The following is a 24,706-nucleotide window of genomic DNA, read 5'->3' on the forward strand; positions in this document are numbered from 1 at the left end:
CACGATGACACCACGGGCCGCTAGCGCTGAGACAGAAGCCCCTACAGGTGCTCCAAGTCCGACTCTCTCTCCCGGTGAAGCAGCAACCACAGCCTCATTGGCCACTCATCCTGGGCTGCAGACCAGTTCCGTTGTTCCACCTCCGGCTGTCTCCTCCACGGGTCCAGGGCACGTCATCCCACCGGTCACTATTTCTGGGGAAAACTTCAATACCACGTTTCCAAGTCCGACTGATTCCCCACATGGACTGGAGACCACCGAAGCCAGTCCAGCTGTTCCAACTTTAACAGTCTCCCCTCGTGAGCCAGACACAACAGCCTCATGGGTCCATTCCCCAAAGACCAGCACCTCTGTTTCCAGGAGAACCCCGCCTGTTTCCCATAGTGAATCGGACACCATACCTTCAGCAGCCACCAGCCCTGAGGCAGCAGCCAGTCCCAGCACACCAACAACGACCGTCTCACTTGAGGTACTCACTACGGCGACCTCCCTGGCCAGTAGTTCTGCAAGAGAACCCAGTACGACTTTTCCAGCTCTGACTGAGTCCCTGCATGAGCCAGACACAAAGGTCTCCTTGGTCACCCAACCTGCAGAGTCCCGCCCAACTGTTCCCAGGACGGCTCCCAGCGTTTCCCACAGCGGTTCGGGCAGCACGCCCTCAACGGCCACCCGTCGTGGGACAGAAGCCAGTTCAGCTGTTCCAAGTGTACCTACATCCTCTGCTGTACCACATATGGTGACCTCGCCGGTGACTAGTTCTGGGACAGATGCCAGTGTGGTTACTCCACCTCTGACCCGTTCTCCTAATGAACCAGCAACCACGGCCTCAGGGGTTACCCTTCCTGCAGCACAGGCTAGTTCGGCCGAGCCAACTCTGACTGGTTCCCGTGACGTATCAGGGGCAGTGAGCTCACTGGTCACCAGTTCTGAGGCAGAGTTCAGTACAACTTTTCCAACCGCGACTGACGCCCCACATGGACCGGAGACCATAGGAGCCAGTTCAGCTGTTCCAACTCTGACCCTTTCCCCTGAGGAACCAGGTACAAGAGTCTCTCTGGTCACCCATCCTGCAAATACCAGCCCACTTTCTGCCCAGACAACTCCCAGTGTTTCCCATAGTGAATCAGAGAGCGCACCCTTGGCGGCCAGCAGTCCTGGGGCAGAACCCAGTCCAACGGCTCCAGCTAGGACTGTCCATCCTGTTGTACCGGGGGTGGTGACCTCACAGGCCACTAGTTCCGGGGCAGAGACCAGCACACCTTCTGCAACTTTGACCGACTCCCAAGCCCCCCTGGGGACCACAGCCTCATGGGTCACCCAGTCTGAACCAGAAGCCAGGTCAACTGTTTCAACTCCGACCGCGTCCCCTGGGGAGCCAGGCACAACAGTTTCTACCCATCCTTCCTTGGCCAGCCTAACTGATTCCCAAGCAACTTCCAGTGTGTCCCATGGCGGATTAGACAGCACAAGCTCAACGGCCTCCAGTGCTGCGGCAGAATCCAGTTCTGCTGCTTCAGCCAGGGCGGTCTCTCCTGCTGTACCAGCGGTGGGGACCTCACAGGCTACTCGTTCTGGGGAAGAGACCAGTACAGCTTTTCCGTCTTTGACCACTTCCCCAGATCAACCGGAGACCACCCCTTCATGGACCGTGCCTTACGGGACAGGAGCCAGTCCAGTTGTTTCAACTCTGACTGATTCCTCTGGTGAGCCAGATACGACAGCCCTATTGGCCACCCATGCTGTAGAGACCAGCCCAACAGTGTCCAACGCAATGCCCGTTTCTTCCCACGGTACATTGGACAGCATACCCTCACCGGTCACCAGCCTTGGCACAGAAGCCAGTTCGGCGGTTCCGGCTGTGACGGTCTCTCCTGGTGTGCCAGGCACGATGACACCACGGGCCGCTAGCGCTGAGACAGAAGCCCCTACAGGTGCTCCAAGTCCGACTCTCTCTCCCGGTGAAGCAGCAACCACAGCCTCATTGGCCACTCATCCTGGGCTGCAGACCAGTTCCGTTGTTCCACCTCCGGCTGTCTCCTCCACGGGTCCAGGGCACGTCATCCCACCGGTCACTATTTCTGGGGAAAACTTCAATACCACGTTTCCAAGTCCGACTGATTCCCCACATGGACTGGAGACCACCGAAGCCAGTCCAGCTGTTCCAACTTTAACAGTCTCCCCTCGTGAGCCAGACACAACAGCCTCATGGGTCCATTCCCCAAAGACCAGCACCTCTGTTTCCAGGAGAACCCCGCCTGTTTCCCATAGTGAATCGGACACCATACCTTCAGCAGCCACCAGCCCTGAGGCAGCAGCCAGTCCCAGCACACCAACAACGACCGTCTCACTTGAGGTACTCACTACGGCGACCTCCCTGGCCAGTAGTTCTGCAAGAGAACCCAGTACGACTTTTCCAGCTCTGACTGAGTCCCTGCATGAGCCAGACACAAAGGTCTCCTTGGTCACCCAACCTGCAGAGTCCCGCCCAACTGTTCCCAGGACGGCTCCCAGCGTTTCCCACAGCGGTTCGGGCAGCACGCCCTCAACGGCCACCCGTCGTGGGACAGAAGCCAGTTCAGCTGTTCCAAGTGTACCTACATCCTCTGCTGTACCACATATGGTGACCTCGCCGGTGACTAGTTCTGGGACAGATGCCAGTGTGGTTACTCCACCTCTGACCCGTTCTCCTAATGAACCAGCAACCACGGCCTCAGGGGTTACCCTTCCTGCAGCACAGGCTAGTTCGGCCGAGCCAACTCTGACTGGTTCCCCTGACGTATCAGGGGCAGTGAGCTCACTGGTCACCAGTTCTGAGGCAGAGTTCAGTACAACTTTTCCAACCGCGACTGACGCCCCACATGGACCGGAGACCATAGGAGCCAGTTCAGCTGTTCCAACTCTGACCCTTTCCCCTGAGGAACCAGGTACAAGAGTCTCTCTGGTCACCCATCCTGCAAATACCAGCCCACTTTCTGCCCAGACAACTCCCAGTGTTTCCCATAGTGAATCAGAGAGCGCACCCTTGGCGGCCAGCAGTCCTGGGGCAGAACCCAGTCCAACGGCTCCAGCTAGGACTGTCCATCCTGTTGTACCGGGGGTGGTGACCTCACAGGCCACTAGTTCCGGGGCAGAGACCAGCACACCTTCTGCAACTTTGACCGACTCCCAAGCCCCCCTGGGGACCACAGCCTCATGGGTCACCCAGTCTGAACCAGAAGCCAGGTCAACTGTTTCAACTCCGACCGCGTCCCCTGGGGAGCCAGGCACAACAGTTTCTACCCATCCTTCCTTGGCCAGCCTAACTGATTCCCAAGCAACTTCCAGTGTGTCCCATGGCGGATTAGACAGCACAAGCTCAACGGCCTCCAGTGCTGCGGCAGAATCCAGTTCTGCTGCTTCAGCCAGGGCGGTCTCTCCTGCTGTACCAGCGGTGGGGACCTCACAGGCTACTCGTTCTGGGGAAGAGACCAGTACAGCTTTTCCGTCTTTGACCACTTCCCCAGATCAACCGGAGACCACCCCTTCATGGACCGTGCCTTACGGGACAGGAGCCAGTCCAGTTGTTTCAACTCTGACTGATTCCTCTGGTGAGCCAGGTACGACAGCCCTATTGGCCACCCATGCTGTAGAGACCAGCCCAACAGTGTCCAACGCAATGCCCGTTTCTTCCCACGGTACATTGGACAGCATACCCTCACCGGTCACCAGCCTTGGCACAGAAGCCAGTTCGGCGGTTCCGGCTGTGACGGTCTCTCCTGGTGTGCCAGGCACGATGACACCACGGGCCGCTAGCGCTGAGACAGAAGCCCCTACAGGTGCTCCAAGTCCGACTCTCTCTCCCGGTGAAGCAGCAACCACAGCCTCATTGGCCACTCATCCTGGGCTGCAGACCAGTTCCGTTGTTCCACCTCCGGCTGTCTCCTCCACGGGTCCAGGGCACGTCATCCCACCGGTCACTATTTCTGGGGAAAACTTCAATACCACGTTTCCAAGTCCGACTGATTCCCCACATGGACTGGAGACCACCGAAGCCAGTCCAGCTGTTCCAACTTTAACAGTCTCCCCTCGTGAGCCAGACACAACAGCCTCATGGGTCCATTCCCCAAAGACCAGCACCTCTGTTTCCAGGAGAACCCCGCCTGTTTCCCATAGTGAATCGGACACCATACCTTCAGCAGCCACCAGCCCTGAGGCAGCAGCCAGTCCCAGCACACCAACAACGACCGTCTCACTTGAGGTACTCACTACGGCGACCTCCCTGGCCAGTAGTTCTGCAAGAGAACCCAGTACGACTTTTCCAGCTCTGACTGAGTCCCTGCATGAGCCAGACACAAAGGTCTCCTTGGTCACCCAACCTGCAGAGTCCCGCCCAACTGTTCCCAGGACGGCTCCCAGCGTTTCCCACAGCGGTTCGGGCAGCACGCCCTCAACGGCCACCCGTCGTGGGACAGAAGCCAGTTCAGCTGTTCCAAGTGTACCTACATCCTCTGCTGTACCACATATGGTGACCTCGCCGGTGACTAGTTCTGGGACAGATGCCAGTGTGGTTACTCCACCTCTGACCCGTTCTCCTAATGAACCAGCAACCACGGCCTCAGGGGTTACCCTTCCTGCAGCACAGGCTAGTTCGGCCGAGCCAACTCTGACTGGTTCCCCTGACGTATCAGGGGCAGTGAGCTCACTGGTCACCAGTTCTGAGGCAGAGTTCAGTACAACTTTTCCAACCGCGACTGACGCCCCACATGGACCGGAGACCATAGGAGCCAGTTCAGCTGTTCCAACTCTGACCCTTTCCCCTGAGGAACCAGGTACAAGAGTCTCTCTGGTCACCCATCCTGCAAATACCAGCCCACTTTCTGCCCAGACAACTCCCAGTGTTTCCCATAGTGAATCAGAGAGCGCACCCTTGGCGGCCAGCAGTCCTGGGGCAGAACCCAGTCCAACGGCTCCAGCTAGGACTGTCCATCCTGTTGTACCGGGGGTGGTGACCTCACAGGCCACTAGTTCCGGGGCAGAGACCAGCACACCTTCTGCAACTTTGACCGACTCCCAAGCCCCCCTGGGGACCACAGCCTCATGGGTCACCCAGTCTGAACCAGAAGCCAGGTCAACTGTTTCAACTCCGACCGCGTCCCCTGGGGAGCCAGGCACAACAGTTTCTACCCATCCTTCCTTGGCCAGCCTAACTGATTCCCAAGCAACTTCCAGTGTGTCCCATGGCGGATTAGACAGCACAAGCTCAACGGCCTCCAGTGCTGCGGCAGAATCCAGTTCTGCTGCTTCAGCCAGGGCGGTCTCTCCTGCTGTACCAGCGGTGGGGACCTCACAGGCTACTCGTTCTGGGGAAGAGACCAGTACAGCTTTTCCGTCTTTGACCACTTCCCCAGATCAACCGGAGACCACCCCTTCATGGACCGTGCCTTACGGGACAGGAGCCAGTCCAGTTGTTTCAACTCTGACTGATTCCTCTGGTGAGCCAGATACGACAGCCCTATTGGCCACCCATGCTGTAGAGACCAGCCCAACAGTGTCCAACGCAATGCCCGTTTCTTCCCACGGTACATTGGACAGCATACCCTCACCGGTCACCAGCCTTGGCACAGAAGCCAGTTCGGCGGTTCCGGCTGTGACGGTCTCTCCTGGTGTGCCAGGCACGATGACACCACGGGCCGCTAGCGCTGAGACAGAAGCCCCTACAGGTGCTCCAAGTCCGACTCTCTCTCCCGGTGAAGCAGCAACCACAGCCTCATTGGCCACTCATCCTGGGCTGCAGACCAGTTCCGTTGTTCCACCTCCGGCTGTCTCCTCCACGGGTCCAGGGCACGTCATCCCACCGGTCACTATTTCTGGGGAAAACTTCAATACCACGTTTCCAAGTCCGACTGATTCCCCACATGGACTGGAGACCACCGAAGCCAGTCCAGCTGTTCCAACTTTAACAGTCTCCCCTCGTGAGCCAGACACAACAGCCTCATGGGTCCATTCCCCAAAGACCAGCACCTCTGTTTCCAGGAGAACCCCGCCTGTTTCCCATAGTGAATCGGACACCATACCTTCAGCAGCCACCAGCCCTGAGGCAGCAGCCAGTCCCAGCACACCAACAACGACCGTCTCACTTGAGGTACTCACTACGGCGACCTCCCTGGCCAGTAGTTCTGCAAGAGAACCCAGTACGACTTTTCCAGCTCTGACTGAGTCCCTGCATGAGCCAGACACAAAGGTCTCCTTGGTCACCCAACCTGCAGAGTCCCGCCCAACTGTTCCCAGGACGGCTCCCAGCGTTTCCCACAGCGGTTCGGGCAGCACGCCCTCAACGGCCACCCGTCGTGGGACAGAAGCCAGTTCAGCTGTTCCAAGTGTACCTACATCCTCTGCTGTACCACATATGGTGACCTCGCCGGTGACTAGTTCTGGGACAGATGCCAGTGTGGTTACTCCACCTCTGACCCGTTCTCCTAATGAACCAGCAACCACGGCCTCAGGGGTTACCCTTCCTGCAGCACAGGCTAGTTCGGCCGAGCCAACTCTGACTGGTTCCCCTGACGTATCAGGGGCAGTGAGCTCACTGGTCACCAGTTCTGAGGCAGAGTTCAGTACAACTTTTCCAACCGCGACTGACGCCCCACATGGACCGGAGACCATAGGAGCCAGTTCAGCTGTTCCAACTCTGACCCTTTCCCCTGAGGAACCAGGTACAAGAGTCTCTCTGGTCACCCATCCTGCAAATACCAGCCCACTTTCTGCCCAGACAACTCCCAGTGTTTCCCATAGTGAATCAGAGAGCGCACCCTTGGCGGCCAGCAGTCCTGGGGCAGAACCCAGTCCAACGGCTCCAGCTAGGACTGTCCATCCTGTTGTACCGGGGGTGGTGACCTCACAGGCCACTAGTTCCGGGGCAGAGACCAGCACACCTTCTGCAACTTTGACCGACTCCCAAGCCCCCCTGGGGACCACAGCCTCATGGGTCACCCAGTCTGAACCAGAAGCCAGGTCAACTGTTTCAACTCCGACCGCGTCCCCTGGGGAGCCAGGCACAACAGTTTCTACCCATCCTTCCTTGGCCAGCCTAACTGATTCCCAAGCAACTTCCAGTGTGTCCCATGGCGGATTAGACAGCACAAGCTCAACGGCCTCCAGTGCTGCGGCAGAATCCAGTTCTGCTGCTTCAGCCAGGGCGGTCTCTCCTGCTGTACCAGCGGTGGGGACCTCACAGGCTACTCGTTCTGGGGAAGAGACCAGTACAGCTTTTCCGTCTTTGACCACTTCCCCAGATCAACCGGAGACCACCCCTTCATGGACCGTGCCTTACGGGACAGGAGCCAGTCCAGTTGTTTCAACTCTGACTGATTCCTCTGGTGAGCCAGATACGACAGCCCTATTGGCCACCCATGCTGTAGAGACCAGCCCAACAGTGTCCAACGCAATGCCCGTTTCTTCCCACGGTACATTGGACAGCATACCCTCACCGGTCACCAGCCTTGGCACAGAAGCCAGTTCGGCGGTTCCGGCTGTGACGGTCTCTCCTGGTGTGCCAGGCACGATGACACCACGGGCCGCTAGCGCTGAGACAGAAGCCCCTACAGGTGCTCCAAGTCCGACTCTCTCTCCCGGTGAAGCAGCAACCACAGCCTCATTGGCCACTCATCCTGGGCTGCAGACCAGTTCCGTTGTTCCACCTCCGGCTGTCTCCTCCACGGGTCCAGGGCACGTCATCCCACCGGTCACTATTTCTGGGGAAAACTTCAATACCACGTTTCCAAGTCCGACTGATTCCCCACATGGACTGGAGACCACTGAAGCCATTTCACCTCTTTCAACTGTGACTGTATCTCCTGGTGTACCAGATAAGGTGACCTCACAGGTCATTTTTGCTGAGACTGAGGCCAGCATGACTACGCCAATTCTGACTCTTTCTCCTGGTGAAGCAGGGTTTCTAGCTTCATTAGTCACCCACCCCATGGCAGAGGCAAGCACAAATTTTTCTACTTCAACTCTTTTTCCTCATTTACCAGATATCACAGCCTCAGTGTCCATCCAACCCGGGTTGGAGAGTAGTGTAGCTCTTCCAACTGAGACAGTTTCCCTCCACCCACCAAAAACAACATCCTCTGTCTTCACCACACTTGTGAATGAGGCAAGCAGAGTTGATGTAAGTCCAACAGTCTCAGTCCATGTTCCTGCAGAAACAGCTTCACTCTCTACGCATCCTGAGACAGACCTCAGCACAACTACTTCAAGTGCAACTCTTCCGCATGGTTTATCAGAGACCACGGGCTTACTGGCCTACAGCCCTGCATGGGAGGCGAGTACAGGTAGCCCAACCCTGACTGTTTCCCCTGGTGTTCTTTTGCCTGCCAGTACCCCTGCAACCTCTGGTGAGCCTTATACTGTAACCTCCTGGAACGCACCAACCTCACCACCTGCAACCTCAGTTGGACTCGCAGAGTTTTCCAAGACTGTGACAGACAGCACTGTGACCTTGATTACACCTAAAACCAGTCAGGAAGGATCAAGTCCGACCACTATCCTGAAAACTACAACTCCTGAGACCACTAAATTAGCTGCCACAGGTTCAAGCCTCACTGTGGCCAAGCTGAGAACCACTTTCAGTGGAGTGTCTGAAAGTTTTGTTGTCCCTGTGACCACATCTGAGATGTCCACGTCAGCCTATGTGAGTGTGACTTCAGGAACAAGTAAGAATAACTTTTTAATTCTATCTATCTATCTATCTATCTATCATATATAGTTTAACCATTTAAATGAACAATTCAGTGGTATTAATGGCATCCACACTATTGTGTAACCATCACCACTATCTATTTCTAAAAGATTTTTATCACCCCAGACAGGATCTGTGTATCCATTAGGCAATAACTCCCCTTTCCCTACTCCCTCCCAGTCGCTGGTAATTTCTAATCTACTTAGTGTCTCCATGAGCTTTCCTGCTATAGATATCTCATGTAAAAGAAATTGTACAATATATCTATCTTTTTGTATCTTGCTTATTTTAGTTAGCATAATGTTTTCATGATTCCCCCATGCTGTAGCATGTATCAGAACTTTATTCCTCTTTATGGATAAATAACACTTCATTGTGTGGATAGACCACATTTTATCTCTTCATTCATGTGTTGACAGAAAATCAGGCTTTTTCCACCTTTTGACTATTGTGAATCATACTGCTATGAACATGGATGAACAAGTATCCATTTGAGTCCCTGTTTCCAATTCTTTGGGGTACATATAGCAGGTCCTCAAATAATGTTGGTTTTTATATAACCTTGATGAGATGTCATATGAACTTAACTATTTTTTTATATCAGCTAGCCTATTGTAAAACTGGTTTCTTTATACATTGTTTCACTTAAAGTCGCAGAACCTATTGATATTACATGGGGACTTACTGTATTAAAAACGGGATTGTTGAGTCATTTGCTGTATGAGTTTGCCAGAGCTGCCATAACAAAGTACCACAGACTGGGAGGTTTCAACAACAGAAGCTTGTTCTGAAGGCTGGAAGGAAGAATGCATACGGCACGCACCTTAGAGTCATCCCATATGAGGGTGTGGGAGCTGGGGTATTTAATCCTCCACCTACCACTGCTGGGCCTGATCATTTCCCCAGGACACAGAGATGCAGGTGCTGGCTTGCACTGAAGTGATTAAGGGACAAGGGGAGGTGGGAATAGGGTGACCAATGCCTCTGAGTTTTCCCAGGGCAGCCACACTTCTAAACTGAGAGTCTGCATTCCAAGAACCCACATGGTCCCAGGGACATTGGAGGGGTTGGTGACCCCATGTGAGGGGGTGTCAGATGGGGACTGCTACATGAGGTGTCTCAAGGAGGACAGCCCAGGCCAGGCCCCACTAAGCACTGGAGTGAAGGCATGTCCTCAGAGCCCTCCCTCACACGCTCTGTCCCAAGCCTGACTCAGGACGGGCCTCATTTTACTCTCCCCCTTTGCTGCAGCTGCAGTTTCTTTCCTGCTGCCTTTTACTCTTAACTTCACCATCACCAACCTGCACTACAGGAAGGACATGGGAAACTTGGGCTCTGAGGTATTCAATGCCACTGAGAGACACCTGCAGCACCTGGTGAGAGCACTCCACCAATTCCCACTTCACCCCACCCCTGCTACGCCCTGCTGTTTTGGTTCCTCTTCCTCATCTCCCATCTTATTCCTTCCCAGCTGGGGCCCTTGTTCAAGAATAGCAGCATCGGTTCCCTCTATGCTGACTGCAGACTGGCCCTGCTCAGGTGAGACCTCAGAAACCCCACTTTTCTTGTTTCTTGGCCCTGCACACCCTGGTCAATCATGGCTATTTGGGACTTTGCTGAGAGCCAGCGTAACATAGTGGAGCCAAAGTGCCTGAGTCTGAACCCCTGCTCTTCCATTGGCTAGCTGTGTGATTTCAGACAAGTCACACAACCTCTCTGTGCTCCAATCACACTATCTATAATTAACAATAATGCTTTAGTCTCAGAGATGATCATCTTGCATCGCAGTGCCTTCCCCATTGTGAGTGCTCAATTAATGGGATCTCGTAGTTCCAGCCAGTGTAGCATCTTCACCAGCTGTGTTTCCAGAGTCCCTGACCTCTGGACACTGCAGCTCTGCAGTTTATTCCCTGGAAAAAGGTCAGAATCTTCCAAAGAGAGTCTTACTGAGGCAAAGGGAGCAGCAAATCAAATGTTAAGGACAAGCAGGATACATTATGATCTTAGAACTCTCTTTTTTAAAAAATATGCTTTATTGATTATGCTGTTACAGCTGTCCCAATTTCTTTTCCCTTTGTTCCCCTCCACCCAGTGACCCTTTTTCCTCTAGTTGTTCTCCCTGCTTAGTCCATGACCATTGGTTGTGCACATAGTTCTTCTCAACATCTTCCTGTCTACTCCACTCCCTCCTACTCTGCTTCTTAATTCCTGTACCAACTCCCTCCCTTTCCCCTCTTCCCCCTCCCTACTGACCTCCTCCCATAATGTTCCTCATACCTATAATTCTTTTCCCACTCTCATCACCTACTTAGTTTGCCTTTGTTTCAGTTCCCTAGCTTCTGTTGTTGGTTGTTGTGATACAGTTTTCATTTTAATGTTCATAGTTTTGATCCTCTTTCTCCTAAACAAGTCCTTTTAACATTTCATATAACAGTGGTTTGGATCTAATGAACTCCTTCAGTTTTACTTTGTACTGGAAGCACTTTCTCTGCCCTTCTATTCTGAATGACAGCTTCGCTGGATAGAGTAATCGTGGTTTGCTTTTCATTACTTTGAATATTTCTTGCCAGTCCCTTCTTGCCTGCGGAGTTTCTTTTGAGAAATCAGCTGATAGTCTTATTGGGTTCCTTTTGTACGTAATTCTCTTCTTCTCTTTTGCTGCTTTTAAGATTCTCTCTTTATCCTTAATTTTTGATGTTTTGATTATAATGTGTCTTGGTGTGCTTCTCCCTGGGTCCAGTTTTTTTGGAACTTGCTGTGCTTCCTAGATCTGTAAGTCTATTTCCTTCCCCAAGTTAAGGGAGTTCTGCTTCATTATTTTTTCACATAATTTTTCAATTTCTAGTTCTTCACCTATGATTCGGATGTTGGCCCTCATATCTTTCCCATAGGTTTCTGAGCCTCTCCTCATTTTGCTCACTTTTTGTTTCCTCTTTCTGCACTGGCTGACTGTTTGTTCCTTCCCTGTGTTCCAATTTGTTGATTTGATCCCTGGTTTTCTTTCCCTCACCACTAGTTTTCTATGTGTTTTCATTTATTTCAGCAGGACTAGCCTTCATTCCTTCCCCATCTTTTTAAAGATCTGCTGTTAGGTCTGTAAGCATTTTTATAACCAAAGCTCTGAACTGTGCCTCAGAAATATTTCCTATTTGCTGCTTCATTAGATTAGATATTTGCTGTCTGGTCAGCTGCATCACCAGAATCTCTATCATGATCTGTGCCATCCTGATAGTTTTGTGTTTACCTTTGCTTCTGGGGCGGGGCTGTCATACCTCCTACACTATAGAGGGCGGGGCCCCATGCACTCGTCACTACCAGGCAACCCTTCTCACCATGCTGTGGCGTTTTGTGTTGGGGTGGAATCCAAGATGGATTCCTGCTGTTCATTCTCCGCTGAGAGACCGGGAGCCTCCTCCTCCATCCCCTCCCCCTCCAGCCCTCACAGTCCGAGGTAATGGGGGTCTGCCTTCCCCGGCATTGGAATTGCCAGCTGACGGGTTTGGTCTGCAGCTGGGGGTGCTCCCCAGGTGTTTCTTGCCTCCCCTTAAATACTGGTGTCTGTGCTTACTGCTGTCCTGCTGCCATCGCTGCTGCAACTGCTGCTGCCAGCACAGCTTGACCCCTCCGCCCTGCTTCAGCCCTCGTACCCGTCCACCAAGCACCACTTTTTTATAACTTCATACGTTAGACTTCCATGTAGCTTTATTTTTTGGAGCTTCTGGTTATTTCTGGTTTTGCGGTAGTTGTATTCTTTCTTAGTTGTGGAGGGAGACAGAGTGTGTCAGTGTAGGCCTCCATCTTGGCCAAAAGTCCTTGATGAATTCAGAACTCTTAAATGGAACAGAACTCTGCAGAAATTGCCTGTCTTCTCTTCTCTGCCTACACCCACATTCAGTGTCCTCTGAAGTCAGTGGGCTCAGGATCCTTTCCTTACACTTGATGACCCTATGACCTCTCTGTGGGTTCCTCCATCCTGCCAAATCAAGTCATCCTGCTAGAGAGGTGGGTTCTCTACCCACTTCACTGCATGAGCAGAGATTCCTGGTGTTTGTGCCTCAAAGTGCCCTCCAGTGAGCTGAGCCCACCACCCATCTCTCCATAATATGGGGCAATCAATATTAAGATTGCTCGTAGTACCTGCATTCCAACAAATCTAAGCGATTTACACATTTTCACTCATTTCATCCTCACAACAATATTATTATCTGAACTGCAGAGTAGTCAAATTGCTTGCTTAAGTAAAGGAGCTAGAATCTGAACCTGGTGTTAGAATCCTTCCTTTTAATCACAATACCAGCCTTTGGACTTGGGGTTATATCTGCTCATATTAACTGTGCTAGAACGTAAAACAGAAAATGTATACATTTGCTCATTAAAAATAATAAACCTATCATATGTTAACATAATGACTTGTTTTTATCAACAATAGCCATGCCCCCCTCCCCCAAACAGAAGCACAATGAGAAGAGAGCCATTGTACATTTCTGCAAATCTTTTTAATGTCTGGCTTAGTAGAAGATACCAGAATATATGCCTCTTCATTTAATTTTTTATAATATTCTACCTAATAGCCTCTGGAAAAAAAAATGTCACTGTATGCTTGAGACAATGAATGTGAAATATGGTCTTAAAATTGTTATGAAAATATTATTTACTTCGTGGATCCCCTGTAATCGTTTTGGGAACACCAGAGGTCCCTGGGCCACACTTTGGGAACTGCTGCATGACACTGTGTGGCTGTGTTAATAAAATGGGAATGCTTTGAATAGCACAGATCGTAGCAAGCAGAATTCACAGACAATAGAGGAAGAGGTTCTTTCTTCCTACCTGTAAAGCCTCTACTGTGAATGAAACACTTTAGTCAGCTTAAATTCAAGACAAAGTAAATTTTTTTAGTATATTTTATTTATTATGTTGTTACAGTTGTCCCAATTTCTTTTCCCTTTGTCCCCCTCCACCCAGTACCACCTCTCCATTCAGCAATCCCCTCCCCCCTTAGTTCATGTCCATGGGTTGTGCAGATAAGTTCTTTGGCTTTTCACCCTTTCCTATATTATTCTTAACATCCCCCTGTCTACTTTGTACCAACCAATTATGCTTCTTAGTCCCTGCATCATTTCCCCATTTCTCCCTCTCCCACCTCCCAGCTGATAACCCTACAAATGATCCCCATACTATGATTCTATTTCTATACTGGTTTGCTTAGTTGTTTTTTTTTTTCTTTCAGATTCTGTTGTTGATAATTCTGAGTTTGTTGTCATCTTAATGTTTATAGTTTAGATCCTCTTTTTCTTAAAGAAGTCCCATTAACGTTTCATATAATAAGGGTGATCATGAACTCCTTTAGCTTTACCTTCTCTGGGAAGCACTTTCTCTGCCCTTCCATTCTAAATGATAGCTTTGCTGGATAGAGCACTCTTGGTTGTAGGTCCTTGTTTTTTGCTTGCTCAAAATGTGTTCCCATAGGACTGATCTCAGCCTTGGGATTTATCAACTTGAAATAAAATCTTCCCTCTCAGGCTCCGTGATGGTTGTTGCTGAGCATCACCACCAGCCATGGGGGTGATCACTTACCTTCCCCAACATCTCCAGTCCTCTTGCTTTCTCCCCCACATGCTACCTGGCCCTCAAGATTTTCCCCTGGGAGTCCACACCTCCAACCACACAACCCAACCATGACTGAGCTATTATTGAAGGGAGACTATCTGCCTTTACCTTCCTGAATGCATGGGAGTGTCCTGGGAGCTGGTAGTTGAAACCATGAGCTTCAAAAAATTAATAAAAGATAATGGGGACTAGAAGAAGAACATTAGCTAAACCTAGCTGTAGTAACCTGTCAAACTCTGCATTTAAGGAGGTGGGGGGTCTGGACACCCCCATCAGAGAGAAAAGGATGTGTTTTAGAAAGCAGATGAAAGCCACAGAAGAGCACTGATGTACACACTGAAGGGAAGGATGGTCCAGCATATTAACCTCCCATATGTCTCAATTCCCATGTCCCTCCTTCCCCAGGGCTGAAAAGGAGGGAGCAGGCACCACAGTGGATGTGCTCTGCACCCACCGCCGGGACCCCACGGGCTTTGGGCTGGACAGTGAGCGGCTGTACTGGGAGCTGAGCCAGCAGACCCACGGCGTCACTCAGCTGGGCCCCTACACCCTGGACAGGAACAGTCTCTTCGTCAGCGGTGAGGAGCGCTGCTGGAGAAGGATCACCTCCTGTTTCCAGATGGGGTCTCCTTGGAGTGCCTTTCCTATGCACCCATGTTTCTCTGTGCTCCTAGAATATCCATGGGAGCTCAATTGTCTCCCTTCGTAACAGCTAAAAAGCACCTTTTAAGGTCTGGAAATAAAAGTTCCCTTTAGTCTTCTTCATCCCAGTGACCATTCCCAGAAGCCCAAATGGAGCAAGCAGACATCGTGAAAGGAAGAGGGTAGAGCAGGCCCAGAGGAGCCAACGCAAGAGCCGATGGTCTCCCAGTGCCGTGACCAGCCTGCTCCTTTCCTGTCCTTAGAACAGTCTCCAAGGGCCAGCTAGAACCACACCCCACCCGAGACTCTAACAGCAAAGCCGTTAGCAATGCTTTTAGCAATAAATTCCTTTGCAACCATGCTCTTAGCACCAACTCCCACAATGACACCTACACTGAAGGCCAATATTTATCCAGGGTTTCCTATGACCCAGACGTTACATGTATTATGTATTACTAACCCTCCCCCCAACTCTCTAACATATCATGTAGATCTTACGGAAAAGGAAACAAGGCTCGTGGAGAGAAATCCGCTTTCCCAAGATCAGATAACATAAGTGGTAGTGTCAGGAATCATACCCTAAACTGACTCTGAAACTGAGGTCCCCTAACTAGTAGGCTACACTGCAGACTAACCCAGCAAGAACAAGTCACAAACCTCGGGAAGGGAAGGCATACCAACGGGCCTCTAATATAACAATTTAATTTAAAGCTTGATTAATTGTGTCCCCGTTATATCACCATGGACAGTTTCTTATTGCCCAGATTAAAACTTGTATTGGATTTCATGAGTCCTTGGAGTTTACTTAGAAGTAGCCATCACCAGTATGGGCTTTGGGGAATTACAGACCTTGCTTTAGTCAGGCCCTGGCCCTGCCCTTAACTTACTCTATAGCCCTGGGCCAGCCATGAGGCCTCGCTAAGCTCCAGTGTCCTTTTCCAATATGGGATTTTTTAAAAAGAAAAATCACCTAAGATTATTGTGAGAGTCAAATGAGATAAAACCTGAATAACCCAAGTAAATTACATGGCTCCACTTGCCCCACACTCAGATATAAGTTCCATTTTAAGAAACCCAGTCAAAGCCCTGGCTGCTGTGGCTCAGTGGATTGAGTATCGGCCTGCGAGCCAAGTGTCGCTGGTTCGATTCCCAGTCAGAGCACATGACTAGGTTGCACGCCAGGTCCCCAGTTGGGGGCGTGAGTGAGAGGCAACCACACAGTGATGTTTCTCTCCATCTCTTTCTCCTCCCCCCGCCTCTAAAAATAAATAAATTAATTAAATAAACAAACAGACAAATAAATAAAAGAAACCCAGTCAGACCATTAAATATAAAGTAAGTCAAAGTTTTACTTGCATTCCTTCCAGAGCACCAATTCATGATCCAGAACCATACTTTTTAAAGTCCTTTTTCCTCTTATTTTCCAACTTTATAGTCTCTGATTGATACTCATTCGTTCCTCTCTCCACAGCCCCCCCCCCCATCTCCATCTCTTTTTCATTATTCAATTCAACATTACAGAAGTCTGAGGACTACATTGTAACAGATCAAGCTGTCTTTGGAGAGTTGGGAAGTGGGAAAAACTCAAAGAGTAAAGACAAAATTGTAGTTAACAGATAAAAAAATAAGGCTGGAAACACTCATATAAAATTATTGTCCCGATTATTCATTTGATAAGGTTGCTGTTATTCCAGGCACTTAGTAAACCCCCACAAGATCATTATTGTCTTTCTGGTTATTGCTAATGAGGATGAAATTATCATTAGCAGAGAATCAGGCAGTTAACTCATAAAGAGTATTGTTATTATTGATTAATGTGTCTCAGAGAAAGCACTCAGCGGCGGGGGTGTTGTGTTTCTATTTCTACCACTCATCCCCTTCCTAACCTCCTCCCACCCTCTTCCTCTTCCTCGGTGCCTCTCTGCAGGTTACAACCATCGGTACTGGATCCCCACCACTAGCAGTGAGTAATGAGGGCCTGGATGTCCTTATGTCTCTGGGACCCTTCCTCCCTAAGCTTAGTCCCCAAGAAGAAAGTACCCCTCATCCCCCAGGTTGCCAGCCCCAGAGTAGCTGCAACCTGCCAGAAGCCTCAGATTAAGCCAAGCTAGAGAATCAAGTTCCCACGAAGAGCTCTGCCCTCTCATTGCATCATGATAGACTCAACAATTTATACTCACATTATATTTTGTTTCAGCTCTGGTGACCCCATTCTCTCCAGGACCCCCAGCATCTCTGAGCCCCACCCCCAGTTCTACAGGTAGGAATCTAACCTCTGAGTCCCACTGAACTTCAGCTCTCATCATTCTGTGCCTGATGAATTTCTGCATGATCTGGACCATGATGCTCACCTAGTGCAGCCTGTTCCACTCTCTCCCTTGCTTCCTAATCTCTGGCCACAGCAACCTCATTTCTTTTCCTCCAGGGCCCAAACATTTTTCCATCCCCACTGCTTTTGCACTTAGTGTTCTTGGAACTCAGCTATGCCTGGTTCCTCCTTGTCCTCTGAATCTCAACTCAGTGTGCTCTTGCTTAGAACTACACTTCCTTTGTGGCAATTACCATGATTTGGATTTCTAGACTGCTCAAGTCTTTGTGGCCCAAGGCTGAGCACAGAAAATCTCAGTACCTCCTTTTCCCACCAAAATGTCCACAATTTGTCAACCTTTGAACACTCTGGGGTGAAGGGGCTGAGGTTCCCTTTTCAGCTGATGTCACACATCTAGCATGAAGGTCCTTCCTCCCCGTTGGCTGGCTGAGGAGGGAGGGTATCCCAGATAGAATATCTTGGGTCTCAACAACTGGCCACTGTGGACTGAGAGATAATACTTCCCCATATCCAGCTCAGGCCTAAGATAGTGATGGGCCTCCTCTCTCCCTCCCTCCAACTTCAGATATGGGCCCAGCCCCAGTGCCTTTCACCCTCAATTTCACCATCACCAACATGCTCTACACCCCAGACATGAGGCATCCAGGCTCTGCGAAGTTCAACTCCACTGAGAGGGTTTTGAATCACCTGGTAAGAGCCCATCAATGCTGGCCCCGGCCTTCCTTGCTCTTGTTCCACCCAGCCTCTTCGGCTTACCTCCCTATCCCTCCTCTCCAGCTTGGCCCTTTGTTCAAGAACACCAGCATCGGCCCACTGTACTCTGGCTGCAGATTGGCCCTGCTCAGGTAAGACTGCCCTTCCTAATACATGTGAAGGACATTGTCATGGGCAAGCTCACCCAGAGGTAAGGACCTGAACATGACAACTACAAAACAAGAATCATAAATGATGGGGGCCTTTCAGGGATTCAGACTTAAAAGGCATCCCCTCTGGCTGATTGCATCAGAGAGGGCTTCCTGAAAGAGGTGTCTGTCAAAGATCTTCAATTATTTGCATAAGCAGATCCACAGAGCATTCATGCTCAATGATCAGAAGATGCAGTGTTGACCCATTAAGCAAACACAAGAGGAGATACCTTCAGGTAGCACTCTGTGACAGATGCTAAGGGTACTGAGAGAATCAGTCATGGGCTCTTTCCTCGAAGTGCCCATAGCCACTAAATAGGGAAAATGAGGGGCATTTGTAATAATGTCAACAGTAAAAAAATTAAAAATAAAATAAAATAAATACACTTAAACAGAACACACATACAAAAAAAATCATCATATGAATGGAGTTAGTACAATAATAAAGCATCACATGGGGGGCCACAGGAGCCCAGAGAATGGACTTTGGCTTAGCCTGGGGAGTGGAGTAGAAGCTATCTGAGGAAGCTGGTGACTGAGGTGTGTTTTGACATTCAAGTGGAGGAAATATGGGCAAAGGTATTTCAAGGGGTGGTGTAGCTTACATAATAGGGTGGATGTGAGAAATATCCTGGTGCATGAGAGAAGTTCTGTGAAACTGAAGAGTACAGTGTGGGGAAGATAGCAATTGAATAAAAGAAAAAAGGAAAAGGAAGGGAGGGAGAGAGAGAGCGGAAGGAAGGGAGGGAGGAAGGAAGAAGGAAGTCGGTTAACTGGGGCAATGGCTGAGCAGATGGGTGGGTGCACAGGAGTGTAGTTGGTGAGTGGCGGGAAAATTGCGGGATGAGTTTCAGGAAGTGGATGATCTCAAGCGTTCAGGCTGGAGCTGGGCTTACAGACACACTAAGGAATTTTGTAGTATTCTGCACAGCAAAAGGCTGAGCTCTAGTGGTCTCTCTGTCCAGATGCATGAAGTCGCATCCTGTTTCTGTCACTAGCCCTGTGAGGTTCTAGAAGTTCTTTAACATCTTTATGACTTTGTTCCCTCAATTATGAAGTGGGAATCACATCAGGATTGATTTCACAGAGTTGCTGTAAAGATAAAAAGAGACAGCAAATGTGAAAGCGGAACAGCTAGTAGGTGTTCCACAGTATTAGTTACACTTATTCAGAGCCGTGGGGAAACATGGAATTGTCAGCAGAGCCCTGACATGATGTCATTTATTTTAAGTTGAACGCTAGTAGGTTTGGGGATGGAAAAATTTAAAGTGACGATGGGACAGGAGGTGAGGAGACCAGTGAGATATTGGACCAGACCTGGATATCGCTTGGATGGGGGCAGAAAAGAGGGTGGAAGTTTCAGGAAGCGTCTTACATCTCTGGCTCTGGCATGGATATGGTAATAAGGGAGGAAGAGTTGTGTGATTTTAGGAGGGAAAATGAAAAGCTTAATTTGAGATATGTGGAATCTGAGAGGTCTGAAGGGCATCCTAAAGCTTCTGGAGCTCAGGAGAGAGGTCTTGGTCAGGTGGAATGAGATTAGACCTCATGGTTATAAAACTGGTAGCTGAAACAACGACCCCAAATGACCCCAGAAGAATGAGAGGCAAGAGAACAGAAGTTGACTGAGGATGAAGCCCTGAAGACCAGGCACTTTATGGAGTGGGAAGGTGCCTAGGTGAATAGCACCCAGAAAAGATCACACTTGAGAAACCAGTCAAGACCCAATAAAGAGGAGTATCATGAAACTTGGGGGGACAGGTCATTTTGAAGGGAAGAGTTGAGTAAAGTATATAACTCCCCCGTATCTCTGAACATCCCTATTTCCCTAACCCCACCACCACCCTAGGACTGAGAAGGACGGGGCCACAACCGGAGTAGACATCATCTGCACCTACCATCCTGACCCTGTGGGCCCTGGGCTGGACATAGAAGAGTTGTACCAGGAGCTGAGTTGGCTGACCCATGGCGTCACCCTGCTGGGCACCTACACCCTGGACAGAGACAGTCTCTATGTCAACGGTGAGTGTGCTGCAGCTGGAGTCTTCTGTAGGCCCCTGTCTCTCTGTACCAGTAGTTCTAACTGGAGGTGAGACTGCACTCAGGGGACATTGGGCAATGTCCAGAGACATTTTTATACCATGACTGGAAGTGCACTAATGACATCTAGTGGGTAGAGGCCAGGGGTCTATTAAAGATCCCACAACGCACAAGGCAGCCCCCCCAACCATGAAACCTTATCTGGACCAAAATGTCAACAATGTTGAGGTTGAGAAACTGTTGTATCGGATTCACAGTTCTGGTACAAACCTAGGTTCTCCTTGGGGGCTCACTTTTGAGTGCTTAACACACCACAGGAGGTCATTGTTCTTTCCTTTTTCACTACCTGGAAAGAAATGTTTTCTCCTCCTGTCAGAGACCAACAGGATCACACAGACTCTGGACAGAGATGCAGGTGGTGCAGCTAAGCCTCCCCCAGGGACGTGGGACCCAGTGCAGCCCTCACTCCACTCCATTCTCTCTGTCACACCTCCGGCCGCGGTCCGAGTTTCCATGGGCCGGCCAGAATGACACTCATGAAACTGCTCATGAGGTAGCACAACACTTAGCAAGGGCACCATGAATCATAACTTTACATACACTGTTGGCAACAATGCCCCTAACAGCGATGCTAGCACTGAGAATAACTGTAACAGTGGCTAATTCTCACTGAAAGGTTTTTATGTAGCAGGAATTAGGACAAGGTCTTCATTTGTATTATCACCTACTGATCTTACTCTAAGCCCTATGAGTTATAATACTCATTTTTAGAGAGCCATTATGCATTCAGACAGGAAGTCATTTGCCCGAGATAATCCAGCCATAATGCATTGGCAGAGTCAAGACTCGAACTCAAGTTGAGTCTAAACTCCAAGTTCCTAACCACAAGGCAACACTGCAGACCATTCAGACAGAGAAAGCTCAAATCTCAGGACAGGAAGGGGCACTAATGACCACTTTAATCTAACCTACTGCTTAATTAGTTATTTGCCATCTATATCAGCTTGGAAATTCCTTTTATATATGGCTTAAAATACTGACAACAGTGCATCCCGCTCTGTGTGCATAGAAGATTTAATAACTTCAGGACTGCGATTGACTTAAAGCAATGGTTAATAGTGTGGGACTTGGTGAGTGACAAACATCTGTTTTGTGGGATGCTGAGCAAGTCATCTAACCCTTTGAGGCACTAATGTCCCGTTTATAGAATAAACATACATACCAGGCAGGATTGTCCTGAAAATCACATGAGATCATTCAGCAATAACCCAAGAAAACCCCAGGGCTCCCCTGGGCCCAGTCCTGACTCACATCTCTCACAGAGCATCAATGGAGATGCAATCCGTGATGCAGAGAAACGCTCATGAAAAACTCTCTTTTCCCCAATTTCTTTTGTGCTCCAAGATTTACACCATTTACCCGCCCTCCAAGTCTCTTCTCTTTTTTATCATCCCAGCCCATCTCTCAATTTTCTCCAATATTCCCCAGCACCTGTACCTTCCTGCTCCCCTGTCTCGCTACACTTTCACCTTCACATGCAACTCTCTTAAGCTGTTACAGTTTTGTAAATTATACATCATCAAAAAAACAAAAACAACAGAAATTAAGCTAGAAAGATAAAATCATAGTCTCACAAAATATTGTGAAGAGAGAGAAGCTAGAAAGAACACAGATAAGCCTTGGAACACACACTTGTTCATAAATTTGCCCCGTTACCCCTGTAATGTGTTCAGCATTATTTCTGGTACATAGCACGTCCCCAATAGATGTGGGCAGCTGTTACGGTATTTTTATTTTGGCTATAATAATGTGATGATGTTCATCATTATTTTCAAAGGGCAAGGCCATCAAGTGAAATGTAGCCATTGTTGTTCATTTTTGAACCTCAAAAAATTTGTTAATGAATTGTATTTCCAGGTCTACCATTCACCTCTTCCTTAAATCTCACCCATCCAACAGTACTTCTTCACTCTTTTCTCCCTTGCTGCAGGTTACAACCGTCACACCTGGACCTCCACCACAATCAGTGAGTATTCAAAACTGAAACGTCGGTGCCCAGTGGACCCTTATTCCTCAGAGTGTGTTCTCCAGGAGAGAAGCTACTAATGTCCCCGCCAATGTGTCCAGCCCCAGTCTCACAGCAGCCCCTCACCCAGCCAAGGTCTTTCTCTGAGTCAAGATAGAAGCCCAAATTCCAATGAACAGCTTCTGCCCCTCATTCCTTCAAGATGGGACTCAATTACTTCTTCCATGTTTTATTTTTTTCTCAGCTCCAGTGACTTCTACATTCTCTCCAGAATCTTTCACGTCTCTGTCGCCCATTCTCAGCTCTACAGGTCAGACCCTGTTGAGTTCAACAAAACGACCTCTCTACAACCTGGTCCCTGCTAACCACCCAGCCTCAGCCTCTCCCCTCCTTCTCTCCATCGCTATGTAAACTTTGGCCACATTGGACATTTGTCTGTTCTTCTAGTGTCCTGACCTTTGTCTGGCCTTTATACTTCCTGAAGATCAGCTATTCCTGGCACCTTATTGCCTTTCAAAACTCAGCTCCACCATTGCCTACTCTGAAAGATCTTCCCGGACCACCTTATATGAAGTGTCTGGGCACGTTTCTTTCCTTGTTTGTTTGTTTAGTTTATACTGTTTGGAATTTTCTAAGCTTCTGAATCTGAAAATGTAGGTTTTCAAGAAATGTGGGAAGTTTCAGCAACTATTTCTTCAACTTTCTTTCCCACACTAATCTCTTTCTTTCATTCTGGTTCTCTAATGAAATGATAGTGTTCTATAAGTCTCTAAGGCTCATTCATTAAAAAAAAAAAGACTTTATTTATTTATTTATTTTAGAGAGAGGGAAAGGGAGGGGTAAAGAGAGAGAGAGAAACATCAATCAGTTGCCTCCTGTATGTACACCATCGGGGGACCAAAACTACACCCCAGGCATGTGTAGATATTTTTTGCACCACCACAATCAAGATACAGAACTGTTTTCTTCACCACCAAAGTCTCCTTTGTGCTACTCTTTTATAAGTTAAACCCACCCAGCCCGACCTCTGGAAACTACTAATCTATAAACCGCATTTATCATTTTGTTATTTTGATAATGTTGTATCAGTGGGATCATACAACATGTGACCTTTGGTGAATGGCTTTTTCAACTCAGCACAATGTCCTAGAAATGTGCTAACTCCTTTAACAGTCACTTAACCTCCGTAATTCTCTTACAAAGTATGATTCTCCTCATTTTACAGTTAAAGAAATGGAGGTAAATACAGGTTGAGTAACACGTCCCTGGTCTGATGCTGGTGAGGAGCTAAGAGGGGATTTGAAACCAACACAGAATTTACCACCTTAACCATTTCTGAGTGTACATTCACAATGCTGTGCAACCATTACCATTACCCATTTCCAGAACTTTTTCAACATTTCAGACAGAAACCCTGTCCTTATCAAACACTAACTCCCCATTCCCTCCCCTGGCCCCCGGGAACCTCTATTCTACTTCCTGTCTCCATGAATTTGCCTGTTTTAGGTACCTTAAGGAGAATTATACAGCATGTGTCCTTATTGTATGTGGCTTATTTCACTCAGTGTTTTCAAGGTTTATCCATAGTGTGCTGTGTATCAGAAGTTCATTCCTTTTTATAGCCAAATACTAACTATTCCATTGCACAGTTGGACCACATTTGTTTATCATCATTTACTGATGGACCCTTAGGTTGTTTCCGCCTTTTGGCTATTGGGTTCAATAGCTATGAACGTTTGTGTTCAAGTGTCTGAGTCCCTGTGTTCAATCCTTTCCGGTATAAAGCTGGGAGTGAAGTTGCAGGATCTACGGTGATCCTATGTTTAACAGTCTGAGGAACTGACTTCCATAGCAGCTCCCCCAGCATTCCCACTAGCAGTGCGTGAGTGTTCCAATTTCTCCACATTCTCAGCAACACGTGTTATTTTCCTTGTTTTAAATGAAATAGCCATTCTAATGGATGTGCCTGCTGCTGCATTTAACAGCATCTTGCTTTGCTCCTTATATAGCCTCTGTCTTTGATCCTAAGGCCGCTTACCTGTCTACTTTAAAACCCTGCTTCCTCAGACTTGGACGCTTTATCTGGATCCCCAGAAGCTGTCTGAGAGTCCAGCCAGGTCTGACTCAGGCGTGGCCTCCTTTCCCCTTCTCCCTGCTACAGCAGCGGCCCCTTTACTGGTGCCGTTCACCCTCAACTTCACCATCACCAACCTGCACTATGAGGAGGACATGCAGCACCCTGGCTCCAGGAAATTCAACGCCACAGAAAGGGTCCTGCAGCATCTGGTGAGAGGCCCGCCCACGGATGCCAGCCCCACCCACTTCAGCCCTGTCCTGCCCACCAGTGCAGCCCCGCCCACCCACTTCTGCCCCTACCCTCACCGCCTCTACCCTATTCACCTCACCGAAGCCCCGGCTTGTTCTGGCCTCCCTCAGTG

General features: G+C 49.2%; 1 protein-coding gene across 1 annotated transcript in view; it reads left to right on the forward strand.

The window, feature by feature from the left end:
- The first annotated feature begins 1,888 nt into the window (after positions 1–1,888).
- MUC16 (mucin 16, cell surface associated) overlaps positions 1,889–24,706 on the forward strand; it is a 69,591-nt gene continuing 46,773 nt past the window's right edge. The window contains exons 1-15 of the mRNA XM_090290189.1: positions 1,889–3,430; positions 4,384–4,516; positions 5,265–5,658; positions 6,136–6,650; positions 6,702–8,693; positions 9,971–10,095; positions 10,191–10,258; positions 14,732–14,904; positions 16,896–16,931; positions 17,166–17,228; positions 17,863–17,987; positions 18,075–18,142; positions 20,052–20,224; positions 22,233–22,268; positions 24,430–24,554. Of these exons, the coding sequence (XP_090146315.1) occupies positions 1,889–3,430; positions 4,384–4,516; positions 5,265–5,658; positions 6,136–6,650; positions 6,702–8,693; positions 9,971–10,095; positions 10,191–10,258; positions 14,732–14,904; positions 16,896–16,931; positions 17,166–17,228; positions 17,863–17,987; positions 18,075–18,142; positions 20,052–20,224; positions 22,233–22,268; positions 24,430–24,554 (5,568 nt within the window). The remainder of the gene's footprint in view (positions 3,431–4,383; positions 4,517–5,264; positions 5,659–6,135; positions 6,651–6,701; positions 8,694–9,970; positions 10,096–10,190; positions 10,259–14,731; positions 14,905–16,895; positions 16,932–17,165; positions 17,229–17,862; positions 17,988–18,074; positions 18,143–20,051; positions 20,225–22,232; positions 22,269–24,429; positions 24,555–24,706) is intronic.

This window comes from Furipterus horrens, unplaced genomic scaffold (assembly GCF_987537825.1).
Source record: "Furipterus horrens unplaced genomic scaffold, mFurHor1.1.pri manual_scaffold_10, whole genome shotgun sequence".
Classification (NCBI taxonomy): domain Eukaryota; kingdom Metazoa; phylum Chordata; class Mammalia; order Chiroptera; family Furipteridae; genus Furipterus; species Furipterus horrens.